At 30.4% G+C, this 27,689-nt stretch overlaps 1 protein-coding gene across 11 annotated transcripts in view; it reads left to right on the top strand.

Moving 5' to 3' along the window:
• The window catches only part of LOC141460288 (neurogenic differentiation factor 1-like), a 125,911-nt gene extending 99,403 nt beyond the window's left edge, over positions 1-26,508 (top strand). For 3 of the 11 annotated variants that reach the window (XM_074140160.1, XM_074140158.1, XM_074140159.1), the window contains exons 2-8: positions 786-945; positions 1,726-1,966; positions 8,431-8,618; positions 11,767-11,909; positions 16,199-16,413; positions 20,033-20,169; positions 23,138-26,508. In XM_074140160.1, the coding sequence (XP_073996261.1) occupies positions 11,768-11,909; positions 16,199-16,413; positions 20,033-20,169; positions 23,138-23,261 (618 nt within the window). In that variant the 5' untranslated portion in view covers positions 786-945; positions 1,726-1,966; positions 8,431-8,618; position 11,767 and the 3' untranslated portion in view covers positions 23,262-26,508. Of the gene's footprint in view, positions 1-785; positions 946-1,725; positions 1,967-7,373; positions 7,511-8,430; positions 8,619-9,744; positions 9,843-11,542; positions 11,682-11,766; positions 11,910-16,198; positions 16,414-20,032; positions 20,170-23,137 lie in introns of those variants that run through there. The other 8 variants (XM_074140165.1, XM_074140155.1, XM_074140157.1 and 5 more) reach the window with 6 other exon arrangements.
• Positions 26,509-27,689: the final 1,181 nt, after the last annotated feature.

Genomic DNA, 27,689 nt, shown 5'->3' with positions numbered 1-27,689 from the left:
AAAGATAAATAAATTGAACAAAAAATACATCAACTACTTTCTCTTTTCAAGACAAATTGTGTCCAAGACATAAAAGAGGTCAATTATTTATTTATTTTTTGTTTTTTTTTTTATTTTCTTTACAGTAGATTTAACATCTTAAAATTTTACTTTATTTTTCCTTTCTGCGTACTTTCATAATTTTTGGTAGCACATCAACTAGTTAAAAACAATTACTTTTGAAAATATTTCCAAACAGGTAGCTAATGGCCTACTTTTATTCGTAGTAGTTCATGCTATGACACATTATAATGGAATTTATTGCCGCATGGAATTCTATGCGCTGTTGTGCGGAGACTTAGTTTAATCTGCACATTTGCATATCGAACAATTGTCCAATAATGGTATTCCCAGAATGAATGAGGGTCTCTGTCCTCAAATTTTTTTGTTTTTTAATATACTCTTATTTTTCACTATTTCCTGTGGCTAATTTGACATTTCCGAACTCTTGCGTTAGTTTCCGTTCTCCCTGTCATGTTATACCGGTACCATTGTTTTCTTTTCTTAGTAATTCTCTTCCTTTAATTATAATTTCAGTAATCAAAATTATTATTGTAGATTTTTTATTTCCTTCAAAAAACATAAATTTGTGTTTTTTTCATTAAAAAAAACTTGTTAATAGCCATTTTTAAATTTCAGTATCAATTAGATTAAAATTTGGGGCGGCTCCTGTGTCCCAGACAAAAAAAAAGCTATTATCAACATAAGAACTTGAAAAGAAATTAAGATTTTTTTGTTTTTTCTAGGAATGATGAACTAAATTTAAAAGTTGTCAATGAATTTTGTTTGGCATAGATGTATACAAAAAAAAATTGCGATAATTACAAGTGCCTTCTTTAGTGGCTCCGTTCATAGCATTCCATTCATTCAACACCTGTTCGAAATATGCAGAACAAAAAATAAAAGGTAAACAAAGATCCGTTTATATCGTTATCTTTGTTATTTTTTAAGTATTATGCTATTTTTTTTGTTCGTCATTCTTTCAGCCTTGAGAACTAAGGCCGCGAAAGAGAATATTGAGAGATTTCTTTCTTTTCCAAAATCTTCAGCGTTGTTGAAGTAATGAAGATTTGGTACGATTTCCTTCTAGATTGTTAGAATTGGTTATTATTCACAGCGGGCGTGTCTGTTTTTAATTTTTTATTATGTCCCACTTTTACTTGTTACACGCTTAGAAATTCATAAAAATATACCAAATTTTTAAAAATGCAAAATATTCTAGCTTTATAGATTTATAATAACATTATTATTTATTATTAATGTAACATTAATAGTAAATTAACTTATTAAAATGGTAACATGTTTGTTGCATATTAAATTTTACAAAATTTTATCTCTTGCACAATACATTTAAATGTCATTTAGGTAAGCTAACTGGTTCTAATATTTAATACGTTGTTTCTGATGTCCTTTAATTTCTTCATGTACTTTCAATAAGAATTTTATATTAAACTGGTGTGATCTAATTTATTTTTATTTTTATTTTTTGTAACCATTTTGGTTCATTTTGGAAATCTCGTTCTTATTGAAAGTGATACATTTACTTTAGATTGTGTAATACTGTTTTGTAAGTTGTTTACAAGAACATTATATGAAACAGGAAAAAGATATTTATCTGTAGTCAGATGGACAAATTTTCGCACTTCTACTTTTCTTTAAAATATAATTTATTTAAATTTATCTTAGCTAACAAGAGCTCGAGGGAATGAACTTTCAAACCGAACGCTGTCACTAAGTAGCTATCTCTTCTGCTCAAAAATTCCAAAGGCCCTAGGTGGAAGAGGATTTTTCCATCACAAGAACTAGAGGCTCAACGAGCGCCCAACAAATGGTCTGAACACAGATAGCAGGCTTCTCAGCTCTAAAAATATTAAAATACAAGAAACCTGTGCATGGGGAGAGTAGTTTCTTCAATTTAGGATTAATCGTAAGTGCAATCGAATAGATTTCTGAATTTATAAATTTTTCTAAAAAAAAAAAAAAATAAGTGTAAATAAAAAATCATTGAAATTGGCTCGTAAATTGCTAATAAATATTTAGGAAGCATATTTTCTTTAAAACAGTTTTTTTAATACTAATTGATTTTTAAAAGAGTAGTTTTAAAAATATGTATTATTTTAATACTAATCGCAGAAATAAATTTTGGGGAAATATTCATTATCTTGCAAAATTAGTAATATATGGGACCTGGTTAATAACTGCATTAAGTTGCCTTGATCAGCAGAGACATCATGCTACGAGGGATTTTTCAGTGTGAAACATGAACAATTTTTTTTTTTTTGCTTTTTTTGGCATTGGCTTTCGCCATACAGCCAGCATCGTCTAGGTGTTTATCACTAGAATGTCACTCACTCTCCATTATAAATACTTTCGCTTCACACATTCATCCCTCTACTATATACAACTGCATAAACTACAGCTAATGGATTCTGACATCCTTATAGCTTAACCGAAATTAAAATCACGTAATCCTTCTCTAATCATTTTCTTCCATTCATTCTAATCGGCTATAACTTTTAAATGCATTCATATTTCTTTGCTAGCTCTGCTACAGATTTAAGCACATAGATGTTGGTGGAGAATATTATGTCTTCGTAGCGAAATACCTGTATATGTCGTCAAACATTCGTTTCCTTTCTACTACATAACGTGGACATATCATTATTATATGTTTGAAATCCTCCTCCTCATTGCAATCTACGCAAAGAGGAGAGAGGACCTTTTTGTTGATCCTGTGAAGATATGATCCGCACACCGCGTGGTTCGCTCTCAGCCTGCTTATTGTCGTAACAACCCATTTAAAAGTGACAGTTCCCTTAAACCATGGTTGTCTAGGTAACTGATCTGCCATAATTTTTGTAGAATCTCCCTTTAATACCATTAACGTAATCTGTCTGCCATTTTTGTAGTGCTGCTTTTGCAATTATACACTTGAACACGTTTCTGCTAATAGAAGACGAAAAGTATATAATAAGTTTTAAGATTAGATACTTATAATATTTAGTGTGAAAGACTTGCAGTCACTAACTTTCTTAGTTGTAAGGTTTAGAAGTAATAAGGAAATAGAGAGGTCAGAAAATCTTGTTGTTCTTTAGTAACTGTGTGGTTTAGAATTCAATTTATTGTTTTTAGTTAACTTGGTTTGTATAACACTTATTTGAATATTTCTTAAAGTTATAAATTGTTCCACTCTAACGAATACAGATTTACTGTTTTGAAGATATGTTTATTCAATTAAGTAAGAGCTTCTAACCACTTAAGTTCGTTAAGTAAATGGAAAAGAAGCCCCATTAAAAGATTTGAATTTATTCTTTATTATATTTTGTTGAAAATTCTGGTACAAATCTCTGAATTTGGCACTTTCTCTCATTTTTTCTTCAAATTTTGAAATTTACTTACATATTGAATTCATTCCTTGCATTAAACAGGCAATATGGTTGTAAATGAAGCACAAATATCATATTCTGCTTTTAAGGAAATCTTTACTATACCCAAATTGGTATGTTTACCATGGAATTAAGATGTTTAAAGAAAAATATTAGAATTTTAATTGCACGAACTTTATTGCAGATTTTCTAAATCTGGGCAACGTTTTTGCAAATGTGATATTGTGCAATTTTTACTTTAATGGCACCAGACATGGAAATTATTACAACGCATACAATTTGCAATTTTAATGCAAATTTTCGAGTTTTATAAAAATACACACACATAAAGCAATTTCTTCACAGTTTTACAACATATTTTTGACTAATGTCCAACATAGTTGAGTAATGAAAGAGATTTACTGATAAAAATGCATGTGCATTTAAATCAATTGTTTACCTAAGTTTTTTTTTTGCTTTCTCTTATTCCTCACTAAGAGGAAGTAGGTCTTTGCGATTGTATTAAATTTTGAGATTATAACCGGATGTTCACGTTTGTTTCTAAAAGTTTTCTAAAAATTTGATGTGGGAACAAATATGGATGTGAGGGATGTGAACACTACTCCAAAACCAAAAAAATCCAGATGTTTGAACTGTATATTTCTTTTGTGATCACTGTTGGATGATGTTCGTGATCATAATCCATCAAGAACTTGCTCAATAGATTTTTTTTTTCACCTTTTTGATGTTTTCTAAACTGCATTAATACATTATATTATTATGGTTAGATCTATTACTCTCAGTTGAATCATATTTTGAGGAAAATTTGTCGTTGATCTCACAAAATAATGGTATTACCAAATTATTTGAAATCAACTTTTCTCTCAAATTCTAAATTTTACAAATTGAAGACTCAGGATTACTGGATTAATTTTAAAACTTTGCTTACCTTAGTTTTCAGTCCGGCCAGTTTATTAGTTTCACTTTCGACAGAAACTTTTTAAGAATTCTCATGAAGAAGAGTTGTTTCATGGTATTATGCGATGAATTTTGGGATGTTACTATAGCTACGTTACGCGAAGAACTTCATAAAAGCTTTGGTGAGTCTAATACACATCTGTAGACTCGTTGACTTGTGAACGTGGCTTGTTTGCTTCCAGCAAATCACATCTTCGAATAAATTAGCAACTTGCTTAGTTCTGGTAGTTTCTAATACCAGTAAAGTGTTCACTTTGGGTGACACATTCTATTAATTTTGAATCTTCATATCAATGATTTTTATTTAGCATTTGAGACATTTTTCAACAATAAAGTTTGAATTTCTCTCTTGAATTTGTAATTTTATACATAAAAAAATACACAAAAATTGTTAATACTAAATTAATCGCTCCTTTTTACAATTCCCTGAGTAATTGTGTTCACACATCCATAATTACATAAATCATTATATTTACCAAGTCTCTAAAAACTTCCATTACTTACAAATTTGTAGTTGCTGAACTACTCTAAGATTTGTAGTTGGCTGAAATCTTCATGATAATGCTGCAGACGTCACGATCTCCTTTTTATTGAATCAGTGTTTTTGTTTTTAAGGAGTTGGGTTTAACCCATAAACCTACCTGGTGAACCAGGCTATCGTATATTGATATCGGAGATCCTTCGTTTAGAATGGTTACCTAAAAAGCGTCCAGTTCATACTTCACATTTTCTTATTTACATAGACTTTTCTATGTATTGCCTGCCTAAGAATTGGACATCTTTGTTTTGGAAAATAAAGTAGCCTAAGCGAAGAACATAATTAGATAGACTTTGCTATCGAATAATAAAGAAACGAACCTTCATAAAAAAAAGAAGAAAAAAATCGTCATCAGTTGTAGCAGTTTGCCATAAACAAATTGTCAGGTTAATAATGTTAATTAATACGTCATTCTGTCTCCTACCAAAAATATCAATCCCGTGACGATGCCACATTACTTTGAGGTTAATATTTGGTTTCTATATTAATTTATTTTAAATAAATGCTCTTAATTGCTGAATAAGGTCAACGGCTATAATTAAAAAATTATTTTCAAGAAAATATAAAAAAAAACTGGTTCCACTATTACCCCGCTATATTACTTATTTTGCTTGAGTTATTTTTAAATAACAGTACAATATTTCTTTAAAAATTATGCAATGTGTTGCGATTTTTTATAAAATAAAATACAAGTCATATTAATGTTAATTCAGAGCTACATTAATAGGGAGTATGGTGATGTAATATTGGTTTGTTTAACTAACCGAACCATTTCATGCGAGGTATATTTTAATAAGTCAAATAACCTGTATTTAAATTTTGATTCTATGTATTTGTTTTTACTACTTCATAAAATGCAAATCAGCTGACACAATCGAAAGTAAATAAATAAGAAAAAGAGGAAGAGAGATTAATTTGTATATGGCCGGCTATAAGTACAGTAGTCAGCCCTTGCAATCTTACAATTGCAATTATTTTAAATTTTCGACATCGATAGTTTATCTTCGGTATAAACCATTACAAAATAATAAATTTATTGTTTACCAGTATGACCTTTAAACTTGCATGAGGACCTGATTGAACGAGGACAATTATAGCATAACAAATTTTACCATTTTGAACTTTACATTTTATGGAAGCTGCAACTTCTTTTCTGGTTTTCTGCATATTTGTGACACAACTTATTGAAATATCAGTTCTTCCTGTTTTAAATATTCTTTACAAAAAAAAAAAAAAAAAAAAAGGTTAATGCAATAAATAATTCAGAAATAACATTTAAGTCTAATAAATTTGTTTTTAATAGTTTCTAAATTCTTGTTTACAAATTTAAAACAAAAAATCAAAGAACCATTATTAATGCATGCATTGAAAAAATAAAAAAATTGGACGAACTTTCGACCTCTTCAAACAGTATTGTATAATCCAGTATTAATTGCATAAGAGCTTGTGCCAACTAGAATAATGCCAAATCATGTCTTTCTTACCACACAATACTAAAATCAAGATCAAATCAATCTGATCTCTATGGTAGATAGATAGCTAGGTAGAGGGTTACTACTACCGTTCGTTACTTTCTTTAAAGTTCCAGTTATCTCTATTATTTCTTTATTATAATTATTAATATATACAAGAGCTAACCTTTAAAAAACATAACCAAACCAGTTAGGGTGGTAATGGCCCCTCCCATAATTTTAACTTCTAGTTGTAAAGTCACTTTTTAAATACATAAAATAATAATTATACAAAAAAAAAAATCCACTCCCACCGAACAGGAGTGTTGTTGCTGCCTCAGACTGAACCGATCGACTGCAGCGGCGCACAGCGAAAGTGTATCGCGGTTACATAACCTTCTCTCTTTTTATTTTCCAAATGTTTTTATATAGAATGCTTGATTTAGCACTTGTGTGAAACCATTGGCTCTTTAAAATATTTATATAACAAGTTTGTTCATTTTAATTATTATTTTATATTGAGATGATTTTATAACTATCAGTAATAATTCTGAAAAATAAAATTGCAGATTAACTTCATAAATTATCGTTTTAGATTTCAATTTGTTAACCGAATGTTTTAGGAATAATTAAAGGACTGTAACTAAACCCGTCATATCAACCTCGTTCTAGAATAAGTGTATATGTTATTGATTCGCTATTATGATACAATCAGTTCTTCTATCTTGCCGGTGCTCAAAACGAGTGATATGGATTTGACAAAGAAATATTTAATAAAAAAAAAAAAGTGAATCCATAGAAGTTTCTATTAAATTTTCGTTTAAAAACAGAATGTAAAAAGTAATAATAAATACAATTTTTGTTTTATATACTCCGTGATTATAAATGCAATACGTGAACTCTAGCAACAAAGCAACGATACTTATATCTGGAATCGATAGATCAACTTTTGGACTGGGAAAATTGCAGAAAACGTGTTTTTCCGTTCAAAAAACAAAATGATCGTTCTTTAGAGGCGCCTTGCCTGTCCAAGACAATACTAGTAATGGTAGTAATGATTAGTAGCAATGTGGGATAACCGTGCATATGAAGAAGGTTGTAACAGCACACTGCCATTGGTTCACTTTCGCATTTAGATTGTAAGTGCGCAATTTAAAATTATGTATCAGACAAAAATTGTAACCTGAAAAAGAAATAACAACCTTTTTTAAATCAATTTTTTCTAGTAATATCTTTTGTTTCACCGACTTCGGGTAAAATAGGATGCTATATTGCTTTTAGGAAATATATTTTATTTCATGTAGGCTTCAGCAAGGGAGAAAATAATGAAATTTGAATATTTCAATTTTGTGCAATTTATACCATTTTTGCTCTCCCTTGTAGATACAGTTTTGCGAAGCCAGAATGCCGGCCATCTCTCAATTAATGTGGATATCTTATCTTTCATTAAAATTGAATAAACCTGTTAGAAAAAAAAAAAAAATTAATAGAAATTCTAACTTTGCAACAACTACAGTTAGAATCAGTTCAGGAATTTGACCACTTGTAGACACACTACGAAAATAAAATTTCAGAACAAAAAAACACTATACAAGATGGGAGCACGTCTGCCAGTTAAAGAGAAATTGCGTTGGTTATGTGGCTGAGATAAGAGAAGTAACTCCTCACTTCTAGAGAGCATGTTGCCCCTCTATTCAGCCTTGACATTTCTTCTGTCTGTACTGGGGCCACCTTCTTCTCTCTCAGACAAAGTTCTTTAAAAAAAAGAAAAAGTAATTGGGCCGGTTAGCTGTTGTCCGCCCGCTAGATTCCGTTATGTAAGGCCCTTTAAATAATATTACAGGATCTGTTAGCAAGGTTGGTTCCCATGAGATGTCCAACTTCCCAAACCAGATTCCTCACTTCATTAAAATTAAATAACTATCCCGTTTGTAGATAGTCTATAAATAAGTACTCCAGTTAATGATCTAAGTTAAAATTAGATAATTTACAATAAGGAATAAAATTAAATAATCAGTCAAAAAATTTACTTTTAAAAATAAAGTTCTACTTTTTTCAGATGGGCCTTTAAGTAAGTCCTACTACATGGAGTATTTAAGAGACGAAAGGGGTTTAATACGAATTTCTCATGGTACCATGGCAAAAGAAAACCCAATACCAAGGCACGAAATAGAAACCAGTCTCATCTTAGCGAGGCAGTCCGTAATAAGGTGTACGTCATTCTAGCGCGCCATATATTGGTGAAAGGTGTGTTTCTTAAAATAGGTAATTTAGTAAACAGAAAAAATATTTTCATTGCATGACTTTTTTACTACGTGAGTGACTTTATAACCTTTGATGGAAAGATAATATATCCTTTTTGAGGGGAGTAGTGGAGTATGTTAGCATCAATGATTAATTACCCAAAGGGCCGGCATTTGTCCTTCCTAGGTTTCCTTGGAGAGGAAAGAGGATTTGAACTGCATTCAACCAGTTTCTCTTCCTTTGGGGTGTCTCTGAAGTTATATCTCTCCTTCATTGAGGTGCAGCGCATGTTGAACCCGACTATAAATAATCGCTCTTTTAAATATTATTAACATTTACGCAAGAGAAAGATGTATTATATTGGAATGAAATTTGTGCAGCAGTTTTCAGTTGGTATGCTTAAAAATTGTAAATTCAACTACCTAATTAATTTTTTGATGCAAACACCATTAACATTATTACATCTTATCCAACAAGAAACTAGTCGAACCCCAACACCCAAACAATACACATTGCTCCTGTAGAGATTGTGCAATAATTTAGAATTAACGAACCTCAGGTTCAACACATTTCAACACACTTTCCAAATACTGTTTTATTTATATTAATTCTAATAATTTATTAAACTCAGAGATATTGGTCGATTCAAATGTTTGCCACATAATATGCAGTTCTCAATTGGGGTAAAAATTGACTTGATGATTATTAACTATTTCATTTTGATGATACCACTACGTTTTTATTTATCTGTTAAATATCAAGGGCTGTATAAACAGTCTTGCCTACATGTGCGCATTTTAATCATTTTTATTAAAATTATTACTTGGCAATAATCAAGTTGTAGGGTACACAAATTATGACCCCTTTTTTAACTTTATATTATTTTTGATATTCTGTTGTAATTGTCTAGTCATTCATTGCAGAGATTTGAACCATAATTAGTGAAGCTAAATTCTGTGCACAAACGTGATGAAAAGTTCGCTAAATAAAGATGAAAATCTGAAACCAGAATAAGAAGCATGCTTGTTGGATAAAGTCACTGATATTACTAGTGCTGTTTGATTAGAAGTTATTTGCGTTCTAATTTTTTTTCTAAAAAATGTTAAAAATCTTATTAAATTCATTCCAGTAAATAAATCAAGGATTCGATCTATTAAGTTATGGTCCAGCAGTACAGCTCCGGAGATAAGGTCGATTGCTTGGCAGAGATAGTATTCTCAAAAGATGGTATAACAAAAAAATAACATTTTTCTTTTTAAATTTTCCTTTTGAATTTTTTTTCTTTAAGTTTATTGCTAGCTGTAGAATAGATAAATTTCTTTACAATTGCTTTGATGGTGATAGAAAGTTGTATAATATTGAATCTTATCGCAGTTTTAAATCTTGTTTTGTAGTCATAACCATTCCCGTAAAATAAATTTTATTACACTTCTTATTTTTACATTTACAAGCATTACTTCAGGTGGTACTCTATCTGCTGACTGGATAAGTGGAAATGACGCACATTTCTATTTCTTCTAATATTGAATTTAATCTTTAGTTTGGTAGAATCTACGTGGATAATACATTTTTTAAAATTTATCTGCGAGTTATACCCCACCAATTGAAGCCATTTTTTCACCAATTGAACTCATATGAATGCGTACTACAAAACAATCTTCTTCAGTATTTAATAACAAATTACAAAAATAACTCCAAGAAAAGGTTCTCATCTTACTTTTTTTTCAAATTAATCTTTTTTTAATACACATAGACAATGGATAAAATCCGTCTGTCAAGTCTTCTTCAGTATTTATTTATATGCAAAATAATATAAAATAATGACTCGAAATATTTGTCATAGGTACAAACGTAAAATAAGTTGCTATGTTATATTTATAAAAGGTTAGGTAGAATGAGAATAAATATATAAGAGACTATAAAGAAGTTGGAGTAAAATGTTTACTAAAAATGACTATTTATAACTTTCTAAGAGGATTGGAAGATATCGTCAGTGAAAGAGTTTGTTATACTAATTGGCCTGAGTATTTAAGGTAATTTAAGTATCTATGGAATTGAGAATTGCAAGTTAGGAGATTTCGGATGAAAGGGTAAAGGATTGGAAGTTAAGAAGAGAAAGAAGGTGATGGTCGGGGCAATCAGCCATTTTATAGAGGAGTTTAATAAAGAAAATCACATTAGCTTGTTTACGTCGAGAAGACAATCTGGGAAGTTGGATTCAACGTCTAAATTCCTCAGTACTGAGTTAAGCATAAGACGGTTTCAGTCTATATTTCAAATGCTTGAGGAGCTTATTTGAATTCGAATAAGTACCAAAATAGTCCACGAGACTGTAAGGTAAGCTTATGCAGGTGCCGTCCTCCTATTGACTTCTGCCGAGTTCCATAGCATAAGAATTTGATACATTGGTGTTTCAAACCCAAGCAATTTAACGATTTCTTACTGATGTATACAATATAATCCATCTCTGGTTCGTAAAACAGAATAAAATTCCACGACTACATTTTAAAAAATATGTCACTAATTTTTGTAAATGTTTTTTAGTAAACATGAAACATTGTGATGTACCTTGGGTTCGCAGTGGTTGCAGAATACTGTCTATCCTTGAACAATTTGTTGAATCAATTTTCTGAAAAAACATTTCAATAAATTCTAAGCAGTTAGCGTAACAACTTTAACGCATATATTATAATTAAAACATATAATTCTATTCTTTAAATCGCACTGCCATTTTAACCGATTTTCCCAAATTTAGAGGTTTACTGCAATGCCTTTAGATAATATTCAAGCAGAAATAGTTTTTTAAAGGCAGAATTACAGAAGAAGAGAGTGGGAATACAGGAAACCAACTGAAGGATTGACGAAATGTTATTTTTCTAAACGGTATTTATTAAATCGCATTATAAAACAAAAATAAATAAATAAAAATTGTTATGCCAGTTAGCACTTTTCTTCTTCTGTTTACATAACTTTCATTTAGGAGACATTGTATTTCATAATTTTCTTATGTTCTCGGAAACTTCTCAAAATTTATCCATTCATGCACTAAGTAATGATGGCGAAAAGGTGTATAATTCTTTTTTAATTTAATTTTGTTTTTTTTTGCAACTTTATTGTAGAATTGTTAATATTTAAAATTATATCATTGTAGGATGAGGTCTTGCGAGATGCTGTTGTCTGGATCAGATTCAAGCTGTAGGACACCAGAATTGTGGACCGTTGAGCCGACCGATGAAGATGAGGATGACTCTACTAATTATCTCAAACTTTCACCATCCTCAAAACAAAGACAAGGTAATCACATTTTTTTTTTTTAACTCCTTTTTATTACGAATTTAAAATAATTTTCTAAAAAATACCTAAATTATATTTGTTTAAAAAAAACAAGCTACCAACTGAAAATTACAATTGAGATATTACAAAATTTGCAAACAATAATTCCATAAACTATAGAAAATTTGTTTTTGCTAGCAGCAATATAAAAAATATTTATTATACTTTTTTGTAATTTTACAATCGAGACCAAATTCGAAATTGGGTTTTCCTAGTAGCACATGTATGCGTATCCGATTTTTAGGAGCTCCTAGAATTAAGCATGTTAATAATTCCGAATTGGTCGTGGGCCTCCTGAAAGCATCCCTTTTCCTGCGAAACTATCTCCTAAAATTAAATGAAATTCTCACTTTTTGTTTATTTTGTTACAATTATTTAGTACTTCTGGGTAAAGAAGAAAGTCATTATATTTAGTAATGTTAGTTTGCGGCCTAGGTTCTTTCCTTTAATAATATTTGAATAGGTTGACTGAGAATCAAACTACAGCACCCAAGTTTAAACGAGAAGATGCCGCTGGATGCTGTGACTGGATTCACCCTTTTCAGTTTCGTTAGCGTTAGGTTCAGTTTAGTGATTTATGCGGAGAGCTTTAGAGTGATTGTGGACGGTAATTGATGTGAGTATGAGTAGTGCTGTGTTAGTGTATTCTTTCAGAAACCTGTTACTACTTGCAGAGTATTTGTGGATATATTCAGCTTCCTATCGACAGAGGGTCTTGTAGACAGGCTTTTCGTGAGCATAGGATAGAGTGGTCCTTTTAGTGAGCCACACACCTTGGCGGAACAAAAGGATAGGGCATCATGATGGGCTTAGTTTGTCCTTATTTAGTTTTATCGTTTTAGTTATTTCAAAGGAAGGTTAAAATGAGCTCTCTCATCTTCGTATGGTTTTCCTTGACGAATATTCCATATCATTAACGTAGTGTGGTTATTTTATTTGAGTAGGTTGTGCTGTGGTGATTCACCGATGGTTAAGCAATAAAGACTTCTAGGCTTTCTAAAAGACAACTAAGGGACTTAATGGCGAAAACATCAAATAATACTTGTCCTTTTTATGATAGAAAAAGAATAGGAACCTTCTTTTGGAGCTTTCTTAAAGAAAGATAGGTGAAGATTTGTTTAATTTTCACTTTTTCCACACAACTCATTTGAATGAAAAAAAAAAGAAGAGTATTCTATTAGGATATTATAAAATTATTGGTTTTAATTTAGACCAAAACCTTCGATATTAAATAAAATAGGATAAAACAGAACGTAAATTATATATACAACAAAAATATTGTGGGAAGGTGATATTATTACTTAATAAAAAAATAAATGTTCGACATTCGGTTTATAAATAGAGCTCACCAAAAATATACATATACATATCAAATAAGCCAAATACTGGAAATTAGGGGTTGGTTACATTCCTCAGGTTCTTAATTTAGCGATTATCTTTTTTCGGTGGTCTGTACGGTACTTCATCAGGATTCATCCTTTCTGCATGCTGTGGCCTGTACCAAATCGGTAGAGGTACCCCAAATTAATAGAGCTAACTAACTGTTAATAAAAAAAAACCTTTGATCCTCAGTAGTCTCTGATTCCTTTCAGAACTTAATAAGGATCTGAATGTAGTTGAAATTCCAGTGTTTTAAGGAAATTTATTAATAAATTATTTTTATTTCAGTAAGAAAAAGTTAGGTACGGTTTCAGCCTTGTTTTTAAGCATGTATACCTGAACAATCAAGTTGAAATAAAATATTTTAGATAATCCTTGCACATAACTTTGTCAAGTTGCGTTTAAAAAAGAAAATTGAAATTGAAATTAAAAAGACTATGGTGAATTAAGTCCTCAAAAAATAAAAAATAAGACTAATCTGTGTTACATTCTCCTGTCAACGAGCTACATACAAAAATGCATTTTTCACCTTGAAAATGTAAAAGTAAAATAAAAATCTATCATATAGATATAATCAAAACTTTATTTTATGCATTATATAAATCAAAAATAATGAAAAGGTGCCGTAATGTTTGTGGAGTCGTAAATACTAGTTGTGCTTGTGATACTTTCAAAACAGTTTTATTAAAGCCCAATGTTGATACATGAAATGGTGAACATAATTATATATGTTAGTACCATTCTTAAAGTTAATTAATTATCTTCCGATTAATTATGTTTTTATTATCATTAATTTAATAATCTACTACAGCGTTTTATTTGGGATTTAACCTTACTTATAATCTCTTGCAAATTACAGTGGTAATTAGGCTTAATGAGTATTTAATTTAGACTTCTCCAGCGAGTAGTTTATTTTGTGGTTATAGGAGTATCTGAAATTCAATGCTGATTTTGTCTTAATTCTAATTGTATTCGACATTGAAATTGTATTGGATTATATGATACACATTTTAGTAGGTTGGAAAAACAAAAACAAAAATGATTGAACAGTTATATCAATATTTTCTTGTGTGTACAGTTCGTATCACAGTTGTTACCATGTTTATTATTTTAGTGAAAAAAAAAAAAATTGCTTTAATTGAATTTCGTATTTGACTATAAGGTTAGTGAAAGGTTTAAAACGTTTAATTAAATTTGTTTTAAATAATAACTCCTCTATGAACTCTCTCATATGCACCCTTATAGATATATACTTATATGTAAATTTACTTAAACAAATCAGGAAGTTTTCTTAAAAAGAGGCTTACTCAAATCAGGTTGTTCAAAACTGTCATCAATCTCTGGTTCTTTTGTTAACTCTACTCAACATCACTTCCTTCTGCAATTATAGTTTATCTGACCATGTTAATTGACAAAAGACTAACTTGGAATCCTTAACGAACATGTTCATTAGGAAGTCGGACGATACTACAAAACGAAATAAATGACTAATTTACAGAATAAACTCAAACTTGAATGGGGTTACAAACTAGATTGTAGGCACAACGCTCTTAAAAAGAAAAAAAAAGTATTCAGGCCTTCCATTCTGGCAGGCGTATTAGCACTGGGCAACTTCTTTTCTCAAGACTGACGTTTACATTCATCACATTTATGCTTTAGATTATTATCTCGTTGATAGAAACACGAGAAACATTCAATAGCCAAATTTGTTATTGCTTCCACTTCATTCTTCGTCCAAAATATCTGGCTGAAACATTCCAGATTCCTGTCTTTTACTGAAGTTTAATTATCAAAATCACTTCAAAACCTAAAGGTTAACTGTTTTTTTTCTTCTTAATATTATCTTACAGCTAGTCTTGGAGTTTGAGAATTAGTGAAAATAGGCTCTCAGAAAAATAAAAATAGGTTCAGTTTTATCGTAAATTTGAGTAATTCCAAAACCTTGAATGGAAAACATTTTAGAGATCTACTTAATTCCTAATCACTAAATTCAACATTCGGCTATTTCGATGTTTGGTAATTTATTCACGCAAATTAGTGTACCTCCAGCATTATGCAGGGGTAGAATCATTCTGCTCACAGAAGAGAGACATAAGGGGGAAAAACAAACCATTGTAGCTGCTTCAAAGTTTTACACAAATCAATTTTTCTGGAAACGTTTGAAATAAAAGTATTTTGGGATTCTGTGATTACGTTGAATAATACCTTGTTCCAGTCAACAATCATTTATTTTGTTCAAGTATGGGATATACGGTATGCTAATGACTTGGAGCGAATTCATTTGCAGTTTTTTAAACGTATGTTTCATTTTAATAGATCTGTTCCTTTTTTTCTACTTCGTTTGTAATTTGGTCTTTTCCATATTAAGTTAAAAATTCTAAAATTAACTTTTAAATAGTTAGTAAAGCTATTGAAATGGAGGATCATAGACTTCCCAAAATATATCTGCTGAAATTTAAAGATTTATTTTTCGAAAACAAGTTAAATAACATAATAAAGCCAGAAATGACAAATACAATTGGTTTGCTCATTGGCTAATAATAAATTCCAGTACAATTCAAGAGATGAAATATTGAAAGACTTTAATTATTAGAAAAGTAGGAAACTCATGAAAACTTAAATAAAATTTATGCAATTTTAATAATTAAGCTTTATAAATATAAAAACAAAAAACGAAATGTGAAGGATATACAAGTTTCAAAACGGAGTTTAAAAATATTGATCTTGAATTAGAAAATCGAACAAGAATATCTTTTTATGTGGCACAAATTCAAAATTCTGTGACCTATTTGATACACAATTACAGTAACTAATTGAAGAGAAAAGTCATTTTTTTTTAACTCTGTTAATAAATATTTTAATGTTTATAGAAAGTGATTCTGAATTATCAGAAAGTGAAGGAACCTCTAGACGCGGTAAAGGCAAACGAAGATGCCTGCTAACATCTGGAAATACAGTTACCAATGGCGGCGGAGTAATCAGGCGGAGGCGGCAAGGATTAACAGCTAGAGAACGCAATCTCAGAAGGCTAGAATCTAACGAAAGGGAACGAATGAGAATGCATTCACTTAATGACGCTTTTGAAGTAAGTTTTTTTTTTATTTTTTTTTTAAATCCTTTCTTATTTCTTCCACTCATTGATGTTGACAGAGCTAATTATTAACAGTTGAATCAGATATGGAACTTTCAAAGTAGAGGCAATTTATTTAATAATTTCGATTCAAATTACAGTTTTTTATTTACAAGAGGGGAAATCTTATGTGAGCGTTCGTTGTGTTCCACTTTGTGTTAACTGAATTAAACTTTATATACAATTGTGTTTTTTTTTATATATAATTTATACAAAAATATTGATAAAAATAAAAAATACTGTTTGATTCACTCTCCAGAAGCCAAAAGGAAAATAAATAAATAATAAACATTAGTTATTTATATTATGTTTAATTTACTTTTGGCATTTGGGGATCAAACAGTATTTCTTCATCTCAGATATATATATTTTTCCAGTAACTAAGAGGAGGTACAAAACAATCGTGGAACAGTTTATCCTGCACCCATTCCTTTTAAGGTGTTGATTTTTTTTGTTTGTTTTTTAGTTTTATGGTGTAGAAACGTACAATAAGTGGAGTTACTTCCCATCATGATTAACACCATTGGGAAGCTTTTTGTTCAGCACCAGAAACAATTTCTGGTCTTTCATTGCAACAATGACCGCGCTTTTCAGCTTACTAAGCTAAGCTACCGGTTGTTTTCAACTAACCTCTTCTCCCTACATCAGACTATTTATTCTTAATAATAATACAGTTGTAGCAAAGACTAGGTAGATACAATAAGGTTCAATATAAAAAAAATTATTAAAATATGTCTTATCACATTGTAATTTTATATTTATACTTCTATAAAAACCAAGTTAAATTTAATATTTTCTAACCCAGCCTAATCTTTGTCTTTATGCCTAACCTAGTAGGTATATCTGCCAATTATCTAGTTATGTCTGTTTGATATCTAGTATAGTAACTGTGTCACTATAGTTCAATGTGTCTGTCTAATTTCTAGTCTTGTAACAATTTCACTTAAGTTTGTTGAAACGATCGCCAAAATTATTTATTATTGAATAGTGGGGGAAGTGTCTTCGTTTCTCATTTAGAGACCTATTCGATGTCTTTCATTGCATGTGCCCACGTGTGATCTCGGTGGAAAACTGAACTTTTCTTACTTGAGCAATATATGTGATTTTTGTTTCAATAAAGCAGTTTTTGAAAATGATTTAAATTGTTTAATCTTATGCTTCTCTTAAATTTGGGTGTTTCGAATTAAAAAATAAAAAGGAAACTAAAGCAGTGGTTTTTATTCAGAATGAAGAATGAAATGGCTCTGTATTCAAAGAGCCACTTCATTGTAAAAAAAAAAAATGACCTACCTATTCTTTGTGTTTTCATTTTAATAGAAATAATTCGAACCTAAACTCTTCATCTTTAATTCAAATCTTCATCTTCTAATTTAATTATTTCTTAAAGAAAAACAGTAAGTGACCAAAAAACAAAAATAATTTTTAGACTTACACATACTATGTGAGTAACTAAATACATATACATATTTCTGAATTAAAATTTTGTGACATTTTCCTAAACTACAAAGTAGAATATTTAATCATGTACATTCAATATCTACAATCATGTAGATATTGAGATAAATTGAAAAAAGTAAACAAATTACAAGGAGTATTTTTTCCTAATTTTTTGTTTATCTTAATATATTGTGTTAATGTCCTCATGTTTTGTATTGATTGAAGATGAAGGTACAGGTTCGAAACTCTCTACCTTAAGTAATAAAATATTAATGAGGAAAAATAAAGAAGTGGCAATCTTTTTTTGGAGACTGGAAAGACTTTTGTTATAAATATGTAAAATTGAATATATTGCATTTTTCTCTTAACGATAACGAAAATTTACATTTACTATTTAAAAAGAATCTTATTAAATTCCGAAATTTCATTCCTTCTTGCATTGATAGTTAATAATTGTTTAATGTCAATACCCCTTCTGAAACATTGCTGAATAGGAGAGTTATGCAGATTTTGACATTAAATGACGATGAACAATTACTAGTATCAGTACGAAAAAAGAACGAATTAAAACACTATAACATTCATTAATTAAAACAATGGAATATTTAATTAGCGTATCATTGTGGTGAATACAATTGGATAGAATGTGGGTGGCATGCACTTTTATAATCTAATAATATATTTAGATTGCCAGAGTAAATTATAACTTATCATAAATTAAATTAAAAATTCATTATTTTATGTCAATCACTGCTGAAGATGATAATATTTCGCTTAAAATACTTTTTTTTTTATAAGAATCTGTTAACTGGTTTTACAATAACAGTCAATGCTTGATGTTCTAATGATTAACGTACTCGATTTGTTCTCTTCCTTTTAAAACAGACTTCTTGTAAGGGAGGTGTATCCTCTCCGTAAGCAGAAATAGGTCAACCTCCAAGCTTCAAATGCTGATCTTTTTCCGAAGTCTTTATTCAGGGAATTCGTGATCGCGTATGGTCCTGGTAAAGAAGTTTTTTCTTTAAGATAATAAAATCGAAGTCAACAATATCTTCTCAAAATTTCCTCAAATACGTATTATCTACTTTTTTTCAGGAACTTCCCAGGTCGTTATAACGTTTTAACATTATAAGGAACAGTAATGTAAAATAAGCCTTTTGATTTAGGCGGTTGTTGACAAAGGCGATGCAACGTATTTTACCGTAAAATTCTCAAATTAACTATTGAGTCAATTCAAGACCTAGACGGAATCGAACTTAGTACCAAAATGCGTAATTGTTTTCGGGCTTCGTCTTTAAATGCTCGACTATCGTGGTAAGGAGTAGTAGTAAACATGCGCAAAGTAACAATAAATTACAAATTAATACTGTTTTCTTCGAACCTTTGTTTTCACTTAGAGTTGTTCATGAATACATTTTATATAGAATGTTTCTGTAATAATTTTAACTTAGGGAAGGGATTAGCTATGAGGTTAGCATACTGGACTCCCACGCGGAGGTCCCGGGTTCGAATCCAGCAGCTGACCCTTAGATTTTCTCTTCCTAGGAGCTTCTTACAGCTCACTGTCCGGTGATGGACATGTTGTCTGTAACGAGAGAACACTGTCCGGAGGCCGGCAGTGCACTGGAAAAAGCTCCGGGCGCTAATAACCTCAGCTGTTAATGCGCCAAAAAAAAAAAAAAAAAAAAAAAAAAAAAAAAAAAAAAAAAAAAAATTAACTTCACCAGCAACATTTCTGTTCCTATTTGTGCTTTAAATCTTAGATCTCAAAATAATTAATAATAAAAAAACTAATTATTCCTTTTATCCCACAATTCTCATTTATTTTCCTTCATTTGATTTATTTAATATCATTTATAATTTACGTTTAGCTGTATATTATAGAAAGATGATTCGTATATTTATGAAAATGATTTTCTTTATAAGGAATTAATATGCACATAATTGGCTGCATTAAATGAACAACAATTCTTAAATAATCCTACCTTATGCTTTTTTTTGGGCAATTTAATTTGTGAAAAAATCATTATGGCTTTTTAATATGTTTATTATGCCAATTAATTTCGTTTCTTTTTAATAGTTGCTTTTAAAAATTAGGTATTAAATTGATTCACTTTTTTTCTTTTTTTTTTTTTAGCAACTTAGAGAAGTTATACCACACGTTAAAATGGAAAGAAAACTCTCCAAAATTGAAACATTAACGCTGGCCAAAAACTATATAATGGCATTGACGAATGTCATTTGTGAGATGCGAGGCGATGAAAAACCTTACACGTGAGTAATTATATTTATAATATTTTTTATTAAATGTAAATTAAGGTGACAAAGAATAATAACTAAAACATAGAAATTAGGTATTTTTTGTTTTCACTTTTATAAAAAACACAACAAATATTTAACTATCTTCTTCACATAACGTATAAAAATAAATCATTGTGAAAACTCTTTTAATCTTTTAAAGAGTTTAAGCAAGCCTAAACCAGCTTAAGTCTGTATCACAGTCATCAATCCTGTTTTTATTATTATTCTTTTTAAATAATTGAATAAGCGATTTCCACTGTGGAAATCTGGACGTTAGCATGTAGTATTCTTTTTTCTCCCGATCCGTCTAAAAATTCAAAAGAGTTAGGAAGGTTACAAACTTTAATTTTTTGTAATTTTTCATTTTGGAGTTACGGAGGTTAGACAGACATACCCAGACCATTTTGTAAAAAACACATTTGTGTCTTAAGAGGATCTGTAAACGGATATTTCCATTGAACATTCTAAATCGAAAATCTGCACGATTACATTACTTTAATTGGTAAGAGAAAGTAAAAAGGTGACAGTAATGTGAGGCTCTTCCTCATGCGCGGAATTTCGTTAAAAGAATAACCTACATAACGAAAAAGTACATGAGAGTTGGGATAGTGTTTTTAAAAAAAGGATTAATATATTAAAACTGTCCGGTAGGACAGTTGTATAAGGGTTGTATTTCTATCATTGACTGAAAAAGCCAAAAAAATGGAATTTGAAAGATAAACAACAAACATTTGAGAGGGAAGGGATTAGTTCAGTAGTTAGCTAACATTATACTGGATTCCAACGCGGAGATGTTATTATCGGATTCAGTGTTATCTGTGACAAGAGAACACTGTTCGGAGATCGGCAGTGCACTGAAAAAAGCTCCAGGTGCAAATGACTCAAAATATTGATGCGCCTTAAATTAAAAATAAACAAACATTTAAGATCCACATCTGAATTGTTCTGTGGAGTGTTTGCAAATGGTTGTGCTGACCAGTTAACCTAGATTCACGAGTAAAACTAATGTTCTCTCAATGGAATGTCTTTATAGCTGCAATTATCTCCACAAAATTGAAAATAAAATATCAACTCTCACTTTTCACAATAAAAAAAACAAAAACATGGCTTTTAATTTCAAATTAAAAACCACTTCAGTTACATACAAACTTTGAAAAAATATATAACAGTATGCTGTCCTTTTAAGAAATTCCAGTTCAGGTGACATTTACCTAACTAATTGCAGAGTAAAAAGATTTAGTTCTTTTACAATGCAGTCAATACTCCCCCGCTGTATTGCTGTGGTTTTGTTAACACTGGAAAACCAGTTTACAATTACATTGATACAAATGATATCTTAAGATTTGCCCAGTTTGATAATAAGGGGCCGAACCGCTAGCTTATTACCAAAACTTATTCACATGCCAACATTATTCTTTCTTTTTACTTGATTAATTAATTATGCTACAAAAAAGTGGTTTATATCGGAGATTACATTTTATTATTATTATTAATTCGTTTCTGTATGTCATTTTCCTTTCTTATTTTCGTAAAAACAAACCTTGAAATGTCACTTTTCATTTATTATTTTTGTTCAACTACACCCATATTTATAAATTCGAAAGAGAGGCAAGTTTATGAGATTTTATTTTAATTTAATACGAATTTTATCATTACTTATGACAAGTGCAGTTGATTATGAGTGTATATGTGTATATTTCTGTGCCCTTGTAACTCAAAAATTCAAAATTACAAACAATTGAAATTAGATATTTTATTTCTTGCCAACAGAGAAGAAGTCACTATAAGGTTTAAAAATTTCTATTAAGGGCACTTTTGAAAAAGAGAGGTTAGTGGTCAGGCTTTCATCTAATGCAGGGGTGTCAAACTCAATTAAACCACGGGCCACTTGGTGCAACAGGCAAGATTCAAGCGGGCCACAACATATTTACAATTTTTTCCTAGTTCTCTGGATCCAGAGACTTAAGAACAGACAACCTTTATTAAGGCAGTTAGATGTTTATCAGTCAATCTTGATCTGTATGCCGTTTTGTTTAATTTCATAGACGAAAATAGTTGCTCATGCAAAAACGTACTCCAAAAATAACACAAAATTTGTACAGCAAACATTTTTGGATATTTCTTACTTAAATAAGAATATATTTTGGGAATTCTTACTTCGTCTTTTGAAACCGAATGATTCTGAAATTCCACTTAGAGTGGCAGAACATATGGCTTCCAAACGTCGCAGGAAAGGCCCTGGGCCACGTGTATACTCGTCTTCAGTAGCTAATGGAAACTGGGAATTTTGTGTCGATATTACCTCGATCTTCCGTAAGCGCTATTTCCTTCATAAAAACTTTTTTTTTATTTTCATTTTATTTCAGTGCATCGTGGGCCATAAGAAATTACGTCGGGGGCCGCACGTTTGACACCCCTGATCTAATGTGCCATTATTGTCTATTATACTGACTTACCCCTATAAAATAATAATAAGGATTTTATGTTGAACATTATTTCCAAATTTGAAGAAAATCGGCTGACTGAAAAAGCCATTTTACAGAATTTAGTTAATTTTATTTAAGCTTCACTTAGTGATTATAAAAATATAAATACAAAATTTCTGTTTTAAAAATGTTTAACAGAAATTTGGAGTGAGGGTGGGTAGACGCTCTCTAAAGCGCCTCTGTAACATACGGTACGATTAAGGGGATTTAAATGTTGTTAAAATCTAGTTTTAAGACAATTCCTTGAAAATTCTGGTGTGAGGAATATTTGTCGTTAGAGAAATCCTATGAATGTTCATGCCACAGTTTAAAAAAAGTAATTAGTGAATTTTATAACATAAATTAAATTTGTTTTAATAAATTTACTGATGTTGCCTTGTATTTTGGAACATACAATTTTTTTTTTCTCAATAAATTCTTGATTATAACTCACATGATATTTCTTAATATTGCAGGTTCCTTGATGTTGACTGTAGTGAAAACAGTAACGGTACAGAAGATTTAGAGCAGAATAATAATTCGTTGTTCCAAGAAAATTTGGAACCGACACCAGCACAGGATATATTTTCAGTGCAGTAGCAGGCACTTATTTTTTTATTATTATTTGACGATTATTTTTGTAATAAAGAGATTTTAAAAAATTTAAAAAAAAAAATACCTTCCTCTGCCATAACCTCCATTTTGGTAAACTATACTTTAAATTTTAGTCGTTGTATTAGTTCACACAAAAAGAAATAGAAAAAAAAGCAAGAGTAAGCAGTGATGCCTTTTTAAGAAATATAAATTTTAAAAAGAACACCTTTTTTTCCACCTATATTTTAAAAAAATGTTACCACCTTAATTGGAGGTGTTGGTAAGGAAGGAAGATCTTAGTTTTCTTTTAAAAATAAAGATAACACAAAGAGAAAGCTACAGGTCTACCCGCAGGGTAAAATTAGATCATAATTGGATCTTTAAATATTTCCTTCAGGAAAGAAAAACTTTATGTGATAATGCGTTCTGCAAAAATAAATAAAAGATATCTTAAATATTTTATATTTTTCGAATTTTAATATTTCTTTTAATGAATGAAATATTGAAAGTTAAGCTTTTTATAAATATATATAAATATATATGTTTTGTGACTGCGCTAAATGAATTCATATAATTATTATATACAATATTTTACTTAAAAAATAATAATGTGTATGGAGTATTATTAAAAGAAAGAAAGAAAGAAAAAATGCTGTGAGGTAGTTTCACAATGTTTAAAGTGAAATCTAGTTCTTTTATGTTTTAATTTTTTAAGAATGACCATATCATTAGTTGGTTAATTTAATTGTATATTAGTATTATAAATCGAGCTAGGTGAATATCTGTAGATCTTCTAAGAACTTCAGAGGTGGCCGCTTCATGAGTAACTTTGTATACCTTCATTTTTATGTTGGCTGGCTCTCTGAAAACCATTATTTATCTCTATTGTAGATAAAGCTATGTTTCGTAGAATTGCAATAAAAGGAGGTAAAATTAACCACTTTTCGGAATTGTAAATAAATGGGTGATAGGAATAGAAAGTTTTGAATCATACAAACTATAACTGAGCAAAGTACTCAGAGCAAATTTGAAATAGAGCGGCTCCCGAATTTTGTGAATGTAACCTCTTGCAGATTATTATTTACTTCTTTTTTTTTTACTTAAGAAATGGTAGTCAAATGTTGTAACTAAGTAGTTATGAAGTGGCTTTATAAGTGAGAGATCCATTTCGATTTCCACGTGTAGCTACTTTTTATTTGTCAGACAAATTGTTAATAGTATCGTATATGCTTCCGCTCCCGTCCAATGTTACTTAATTTGATAGTTCTCCAGATAAGATGAGCGATTATGTTACTTAACTTAAAGAAATGTGAGAAATTCTGTGCCTGACTGTACTAACAGTTGATATATACATGCACTTTTCCTTCAATTTGATGTCACGAATTGTTAAGTACTGAGTGTGTACTGCTCTGTGGCGCTACAATCCATGTAAGATTTGGCTCCGTGATCTTCTTTCAGGCAACTCTGTCACTTGTTGTCGATCTTAACTGCCTCACTTTTAAACACTGCAGGCTCTCCTCTGTATCTTGCAGCCACCTCAGTCTTGGTCTCTTTGACGATCCCTTACCTCCATGTAATGAATGTTCGAAATTTCGAAACATCGGGTTGAGGATTAAGTCTAGTTTATATTTGTGGAAAATATTCGTTGCTTACAATAATCTTCCTCTCTTCAATAATATCGCAAACGCACGTTTATTGTTTCTGTGAATGTACCATTCATGAAGATTCTATATTCTATATAAAGAAACATGTCATGCCATCCATTCGGTTGTTCCATTATCAGAAAAATGCAATACAGTATCTGTATATTTGAAATGTTTAAATTGATGATCAGTTTGCTTGTCTAGTGTTTATAACCTTCAACGTAAGCACAGATTGTAAATGTACACCTGCCGCGGATTACTATTTGAGCGTGGAAGCATTTATAAACCTAGGCGGAATTGAGCCTTTAGAATTCCAACCCATACAAGAGGCGAATCGGCCTCTTGCAGATTCTGCGCTTTGTATGCTTCGACATAATATTTCCAAAACCATGGTTATCATGGTGATTGCATTGATCATTTAAGTAATGACCACCAAGTAATGAAACCAGTTTCATCAAATTTACTTGATGCAACATTTGTTGTAGGTGTAAATATGACAAAGTGAAAAAAAGAAAAAAGTAATGACCATTGCAGATGATCCTCCCTTAAAAAACACATTTTTCTTTGGTTTGCAGAAATAAGAAATGAATCTGTAGATTAGACTACCTTCTGACCTGCTGCATGTTAAGCTGGACAGTATTCAAGAGACTTGTATAGACCCCTGAAATGGAAATTATGTGGAGCACTATTGGGCAATTTTAAAAGAAAGAGAATGCACAGCGTCAGTCCTGTATTGAACTAGAGGGGTTGTATATAACGAGTGAAACGTTGTATACAATTCCAACTGTAAGTTTTTTTAATTTTTCATTTTTTTTTTTTATAAAAGTAAACGTTATAGGACTATTAGGGTTTACAAATGCAGGGAGAGTGGGTCACAAAAACATATCCACTGCGCCCAGAAATAATTTCCTGCGGCTAATAAAGATATTCCTCTTTTACGATTGAGTCCAAAAATGCGGCAGAAACTTTAGATCTTTCTAGATTCGAGGCTCTGTCAAGGATACAGAACTTACTTGTTATTATGAGAACTAAAACTTATGCGGTTGGGACGCCAGCTCTAAAGCAGCTCTGTTTGATGGTCACGTCTGAAAAAAACCTAAAATAAATTAAAAAGAAATAAACAATCTATTACTTTGATTTAGATAGGTAAGAGAATGTAAAACATAATTTCTAAAATGTTTATAACACCAATTTTTAATCAAGAATAATTTGGAAACCTTGGTATATATACATATGCATAAACTTCTTGTAAATACGATTGCTCACAAATGTGAAGTGCAAAGCTGCTAAATATTTTGTTACTGAAATATAAAAATTACTTTTAAAAAAAGTATGCAAAATTATTTAAGTTATTGTAAATTTCTTTTATTGTACTTAAAAAAATATTAATACATGCGAAACATGAAGATTTATTTGATAATTTTTAAAAAGGTGTGTTACCAATTTAAAAAACAAAAATACGGTTTTTTAGTTAAATAAAGAAGAAAAAGGTAGAGAAAAGAGATAAATATATTTCATGATAATAAGTATGAGATTTTTATTTTTGAGTACACAAGTACACCATTGGCAAGGATTATGAGACCATTAAAAAAAAGTACATTATTTAATAACTTTATTTTTATTCATTCCGAAATTTTCCTTATTTCCCAGTTGTATGTAAATACATTTATACGTATTATGTATATTGTACATACTCGTACTATGATCCAAACAAAGTACCAGCCATGTCTGATTCTGGTAACAAATATCTTCAAAAATATTTAAATGTTTATTTAAAATACTATTAAAACCTGTGCTTTATGCTTGGTTAATTAGGTTTTTTTTTTAATTTAAAGCGCGTCAACATCTGTCATTGGTGAATGGATACATGCATCTCAGTGAGTGCTGCCACCGGATCTTGTCGATTCAGATGACACTGTTCATCTCCAGTCAGTGCTTCAAAGAAAATCTAAAGATAGTACTTTTGGATTTCAATTCGGGATCTTGATCTTATCTGTCCATCTAGTTAAATAGGTAACTATAATCTCTTATCATTGATTAAGTAAGGCATCTAGCTCTACTAGACACAACATAAACCGATCTATCAGTCCACTGTTTTTCTTCTTACCAACGATTTTCAGTCCAATACATGTGTAGTCAGATCAGTCTGCAGAATAGTGTTGGAAGGTATTGAAAATCTCAACATTTTGGGAGAGGATGTTTTGAGGGAAGTAACGAAAGCGAGGTCTAGGCGTACTTTCATTTTTTGAAACTGAACCTACAGTTTAATCAATAATAACCGATGTTTGGCGAAAGCCAATTTTAACAATATACACTAAAAAATATTCCTATCTCGTTAGACTTAGGAATAATGACAAATATGGATTAAAGTAAATAATTGCTTTTACTTTCTGTAGAATTGGGTTAAAAGTAATTCTACTCACTACTTCGGATTAAAGTAGTTATGTATATTGTAGAAGGTTGCAGAAAAAAGTAATGAATGGACTACATGAATGAACAAAGTATCTTGAAAGAGTCTCAGGAATTCAAATTAGAAGTGCCATTCATGATTCACTCTACATTCTGACGAGAAGTTGTATTTTCATGAATGGCTAGGTCTATCAATTTTATTTTAAACTTCGTCTTTAAAAATGTTTTTCTTCAGTGATCTGCTTCAGAACAGAAAAAAGCACCATCTCTGAAAATATTAAGATATATTAAAAGAGACGTCTGGTTCTGCATTTATGAAAAACTTCATTCTTTTATACTTGATACCCTATTTTTGTTGAACAATGCTGAACTAATAATTTTT

The sequence above is a fragment of the Rhodnius prolixus genome, unplaced genomic scaffold (genome assembly GCF_049639745.1).
Source record: "Rhodnius prolixus isolate KJV_2025 unplaced genomic scaffold, Rpr scaffold_6, whole genome shotgun sequence".
NCBI classification, from domain to species: domain Eukaryota; kingdom Metazoa; phylum Arthropoda; class Insecta; order Hemiptera; family Reduviidae; genus Rhodnius; species Rhodnius prolixus.
The sequence above is the reverse complement of the archived record's forward strand: the minus strand, read 5'-3'. Positions and strand labels throughout refer to the sequence as shown.